A 6,303-nucleotide genomic window follows, 5' to 3' on the forward strand; every position below is an offset into this window, starting at 1 on the left:
CAGAGACACACACAGAGACACACACACAGAGACACACACACACAGACACACACACACACTGAGACACACACACACACACAGTCACACAGACACACACACACACAGTGACACAGACACACACACACACAGTCACACCTACAGAGACACACACAGACACACACACAGACACACACACAGACACAGACACAGACACACACACACAGACACACACACAGAGACACCTACAGAGACACACACACAGACACACAGACACACACACAGAGACACACACAGAGACACACACACAGACAGACACACACACAGACACACACACAGACACACACACAGCCAGGCACACACACAGACACAGACACACACACAGACACACACAGAGACACACACAGAGACACACACACAGACACACACACAGAGACACACACACACAGACACACACACAGAGACACACACACACAGACGGACACACACACAGACACACACACACACACACACACACAGACACACACTGAGACACAGACACACACACAGACACACACAGAGACACACACAGAGACACACACTGAGACACACACTGAGACAGACACACACACAGACACACACTGAGACACACACACACACAGACACACACTGAGACACAGACACACACACTGATGACTCTGCCGTTCAGTTGCATAGATCAGCTGCTGGTCTCTGGTGCAGGCCTCAGGTTGGCTCGGTGTGCCCGGCTCAGAGGCTCAGAGGCTCAGAGGCTCCTCGGCCGTCTCTCCTGTTCACTCTTTCAGGGAATGGAAGCAGCTGGCTGAAGCCTGCAGAGGGGCAGTAATCCTCCGACCTGCCGCCTGCCTGCCAGTCGGACGCTGACGAGCCGCGGCCGCCCCGAGGCTTCGTCTAATTGGACGAGGGCGTCCTAAACTATCAGCTACAAATGAGAGCTCAGCGTGAAGCCGGCCGACAGCAGACACTTCAAAGAGCGGCGAGAGGATGACCGGCTGCCCGACACTCCCACACACACCCCCTGTCTGCCAAACACCTCGCTGCAGCATGCCTAATCCACCTCTGACCTGAACCTGGGACTTTAAGGGGAACAGGCTGGAGGTGCAGAGCTGCTGTGGAGTCTCTGTCTGCAGCGTCCACACATGGACAGAGGAGTGCTGGACAGACTTCATGCTCCACACATCTCAGTCTGTCCCTCAGGGTCCACACCACGTCCTGACACACACACTCCGCCCGTGGCTGCTGTGTTCACTGCTACTATTTGATGAGGCGCAGGTCCTGCTGCGGAGCTGATTAACCCCGCCCCTTCCTCTGCACGACCACTTGAGCAGCCACAAAGGCTAATGAGAAAAGTCACATGTAATGGCCGGTCAGCTTCCCTGCAGGGCGGACCGTCAGGAGGACGGACAGATTTGTCTCTCAGCTGGAGGCGAAGAGACGTCTGCTGCCTGACGCTCATTAGACCCACAGGCACGAAACCTAGAGGGGTCAGAGGTCATGTGACCCTGTTTACATGTTGTTGTTTTTTAACAGTTTACTTCATGTGAGCATCAACAGAACACCTCTCCTCCTTAACCCTCTCATCATCTGCTCTCCTTTCGCCTCCTCCTTTCCTCTGGTATCTCCTCCCTCCTGTTCCCTCACCTAGTCTCCTCCTTCCTTGTTCCCTTTCTCTTCTTTCTCCTGCTCCTCTGGCTGCTCTTCATCCTCCTCCTCCTCCTCGTCAGTTAATGTGTCACCTTGTCGGTATGTCAGTTTGTGAATTAGATTCCTAATTGTTGCTATAGTTTAACCGACCTGCTGTCAGATTACAGGTTAACTCAGCAGAGAGGTGTGTGTGTGTGTGTGTGTGTGTGTGCGCGCGTGTGTGTGTGTAGTGACACAACAATAAATCTCAGCTTTAATGAGCCGATATCATTAGAAATGTGTTTCCTTCCTGCAGCCAAAGCTGCAGCAGTTTTTATGATTTAAATAAAACATTATGTTTATAAAGGACAGAGCTAGGACGGAGCGGCCAGTCGAGCACGGAGCCTCCTCCAGCACTGCCCCATCTAGTGGTTCACAGAGGTATTACACAGCTAGCTGCCACTGACGGTAAAAAATATGGACGAAGCTTCCGTGATGTCACCCGTTTGTTTCTGACGATCTGACGCTCTGACTGTAACCATGTTGGCAGCGTCACGCCGTGGGTGGAGCTGAGGGGGGCGGGTGCACACTGTGATACGGAAACCGCCTGTCACTCAAAGTGACATGCGTAATTTTAAGTGAGTGCAGTCGAGACCAGAAGAAAACTCATCCATGAGACCTGAATGGTGTTTGGTTCCAGGCTGAGAACATGCTGGACGTTTAACATGGAGGTCTACAGGGACTCCAGAGGCTCCAATATGAACCAGACTGCTGTACTGGGTCCCAGTCTGAGCCCCGCTGGTACTTCTGGAGACTGGAGATGAGGTCACAGCTGTGGCAGGTCTGGCATGTTTTACAGTGTTACATCAGGTCCGTCATCACTTCATATTTCCCGATTTTTATGAATCTGATCTTTGTTTTTTTTTTTTAATCCCGCACGCGCGACACAGCGTCCTGGCAGCTGATTGGTCCGTCCCTCCCTCCCTCCCTCTCTGTCACACACACACCTGTCTGTCAGTGTGTGACAGAGCGTCAGTCCGCCTCGGTCTCTCTCTGCCTCCGTCAGGATTTATTGGACCCGCTTCATCCTTTGCAGACTCTCCACGCGCAGCCCGGTGCCACACGCGCGGCATCCCAGCGACCAGCAGCAGCGTGCCCGCGCGGCTCTCATCCTCAGCGAGCGTCCACAGGTATGGCCGTCAGAGCTGATGACGTGCACGCAGACAGGCTGAGCGCAGCCAGCTCCGCAACAGGTGGAGCGGAGCGCGCGGTCACCGAGGTCCTGATGCACGTGCTGTCTGATCAATACCTCAACATGGCAGACGGAGCCTGTAGAACCATGGTGTCTGTATGTTTAACATCGGCTCAGCTTTCTGTGCTGCTCCAGAAGTATGTGGACACTCTGCTGGTCTGAACGTGAGACAAAATATTAAAGGTGCATTCTGCCTATTTTATGTTAAAGTTCTACTGCAGACTGACAGGGACTGGACAGGGACAGGGACTGAGGTGTGGACAGCTGGACATATTTTCCACAGCAACCAGATGATCACAGGGTTTCACTCTCATATTTCATGTCTGAGAGAAACTGGTGAAGTGGTCCTTAATTCCACTCAGTGACAGTTTAGACAAAGATCCTGAAACTCTGTCATCTTATTTCTGTATAAAAACAGAAAACCTTCAGAGCAGCAGCTGCTCTCTGCTGAAGAGATGCTGAAGAGATGGAGGCGGCTAACCTGAGCTAACCCTGAAGTAAAGTAACATTTAATGCTAATTGAATTTCATGTGATTTATTTAAAGTCTAAGTGATTGTTCTTTCTGAAGTTCATGTCTCTGCCTGTAGAGGGCAGCACACAGTTATGAATCTATTCACGGCAGAGCTCAGGTGTCCACATACTTTTGGCCGTGTAGTGTAGCAGCTGCCTCAGTAAAATGCGAGAGTGTGTTGATCATCACCATATCAACACACAGCCAGCTGGCAGCCCTCACACACACACAGTCCTCACAAAGGTAGACTTAGAACTACACACACTCCCTCCCTCTCGTCATTGACCTCTCTCTGTGTCTCTCTGCTGGGATTCCCTCCCTCCTCCTCCTCCTCCTCCTCCTCTTCTTCATCACCTCCTGCTCCAGGACTTGGCCCTTGGCCCTGACACTGTTGACGTTTCCATGGAAACCCTGGCCTCCCTTTGGGCCCGTGACCCCGGTGATCTCAGAGAGAAGCGGCACGAGCTGTCGCCTGCGTGGGGTAAGTCCAGCTACACACCGACCAATAAGCTTCAATCAGGAGTTCATTAGTGATCAGAAAACAGCCAATCAGAGCGCAGCACCGCGGCGTGCTCCCCCTCAGAGGAATGCTTCTACTTTTCTCCAAATGCCACGTTCAGCAGAGTGTGACTCTGAGCGGCGGCGCCTCATTCATCAAACAGCAGAGCTTCTCTCTGCGGCTGCAACATGCAGAACAGCTGCTATTAAGATTCATCTCTTCATTTTCTGCGTGTCGTCCCGCTCAGAGGGTTCAATCTGTCAGGCTCATCCTCACAGGCCGCACCAGGTCCATGTGGAGACAGTCAGACCGCCCTGTCCCACAGGGGGCGCTCTGCAGACAGCCCAGAATAAAAGGAGCCAGAAGACGTAAAGCTCCAACAGCAGATAAAGTTCCATTTTTAGATTTCTGATCTTTTCTAATCAATAAAAGTCCGGTGACATCACCACAGCATCCTCCGCTCTGATTGGACACATCAGCAGCAGCAGCAGAGCCCCTATAGAGACATATATGTGAGGACTCCATGGAGGGAGGACCTCCTGTCCCCATCAGTCCTGATCTGAACTGACCAATCAGCAGCCGTTAGCACTCCCATTCATAAAGCATGACCTCACAGCGCCCTCTAGGTGAACTGCAGGAAGTGGTCAGTCTGACTCTGCTGCCTCCTCACTGCTTCTGTTGTTGACACATTTTCACAGTAACGTTCCTGACTGTGTTTTAGAGTCTGCGTGTGTTTTTAATGGCTCGCCCCCTGCTGGTCTGATGTGGACGGAGCAGCTCTCGCCTCAGCTCCAGAGAAACAAACAGGTACCAACGTCCACACAACATCATGACAGCAGTTCTTCTTCTGTGGTTATTATTCTGGGTATAAATGTACCTGCAGACGGCCTGCAGTCCTTCAGCATTGCGGTCTGTCCAACAGTGTTGTCTTTTCTGTGCGTCCAGCTGCAGGACACTCTGCTGCAGAGGGAGGAGGAGCTGGCCCGCCTGCAGGAGGAGAACAACAAACTCAGAGAGTTCCTCAACTCCTCGTTCGTCAGGAGCCTGGAGGAGAAGGCGAAGGTCTGCTTCATCCACACAACACCATTTACACCACAACACAAAGGAACACAACAAGCAGCACTCATCAGTGTTAGGACAGGGTTTCTGAGCGTCCTGTGTCCCGTCCGTCTCATCCTGTCTCTTCCTCCCTCTCAGAAACTCGGCGCTGATGGAAGGCGGCGGCTGAAGAGGGACCTGACGCTCCTCCATCACGGCGAGTCCTTCCCAGTCAGTAAGAGAGTCTGCAGAAACCTCACTGCCGAGTTCTGCTCCGAGTCCTCCGACTCGTCTGCCTGCTCCGAGCCCAACCTGGACCTGTGGGTGCTGAGGACGCTGGGTCTGAAGGACCGGGACACCATCGATACATCTGACCAATCAGAGTACAGCGCTTTAGTCTATGACATCACCTCGTCACCCGAAGGCCCCCTCGCCTCCTCTCTCAGCCCCCCACTCGCCACGTCCACGCCAACCTCTGTCCACGGATACTGCCAGACACAGGAGTCCGACTGTCCTGCCAGGTCAGCTGATGACTGTGGACCGTCTCCAGGTGATGTCACTGCCACAACGAGACTTTATCCTGACACCGCCATCAGGACCTTCAACCAATCAGCTCCCTTCTTGTCAAACTGCACCTCCAGTCTTTTCCAAACTCCAGTATACTGGTCTTCATTACACGACAACCAGACGTCCTTACAGGACAACCAGATCTCCCCTGTGTCCACTTCTAGTCCTGTCTCAAATCTGCCATGGACGCCTGTCAGCGGTTGTAGCCCAACGAGTCCTGCCATGCCACAAACACCGCGCAACCGCACAGACGTGGCGTTCAGCATGTCCCTCAACCCGTCCAGCACCGTCAAGACCCACAGCTTCCCTCAGGGACAGGCCTTCGTCCGCAGGGACACAGAGGGCCGCTGGAACTTCACCTGGATGCCCAGACAGGGACCATGACGTCAGGAATGTAAGTCTAAGGCAAACCTAGAACTGAACCTTCAGTGAGACCAGAGTCCATCACCCCCGTCCAGCATTCTGTGGACTGAAGGTCCAAACTGGGACCACTGTGGACACTCTGAGTGTTATGTAGGAGAATGACATTAAAATCAACAGAGCTGCCTGAAACTGCCGCAGAGTGACTTCCTGTCCACACACAGAGGACATTTAGTGATGCAGCATCAGCAGTAAGGAGCGCTGTGAGGTCACTAATGTGCAATACAGTCCCACTTTTTAACTATTACACCCCACATCACACCTGACTCAAGCTGACATCACTAACATCAGCTCAGCCAGCAGCCACTGCCTGGAGGACGGCCGCCTCAGAGCAAAGCTAAAGTCGCAGCTGCGCTCTGATTGGCTGCTGAGTTCAGTGTAGTTTGAATGTTTTTTTA

General features: G+C 52.8%; 1 protein-coding gene across 1 annotated transcript; it reads left to right on the top strand.

The window, feature by feature from the left end:
* Nucleotides 1-3,783: 3,783 nt before the first annotated feature.
* LOC114445182 (geminin coiled-coil domain-containing protein 1-like) lies at nt 3,784-5,869 on the top strand. The gene is made up of 4 exons (XM_028420141.1): nt 3,784-3,862; nt 4,602-4,687; nt 4,826-4,942; nt 5,078-5,869. Exons 1-4 carry the CDS (start codon nt 3,784-3,786, stop codon nt 5,867-5,869), a joined length of 1,074 nt encoding a protein of 357 aa, XP_028275942.1.
* Nucleotides 5,870-6,303: the final 434 nt, after the last annotated feature.

The sequence above is a fragment of the Parambassis ranga genome, chromosome 13 (genome assembly GCF_900634625.1).
Source record: "Parambassis ranga chromosome 13, fParRan2.1, whole genome shotgun sequence".
Taxonomy (NCBI): domain Eukaryota; kingdom Metazoa; phylum Chordata; class Actinopteri; family Ambassidae; genus Parambassis; species Parambassis ranga.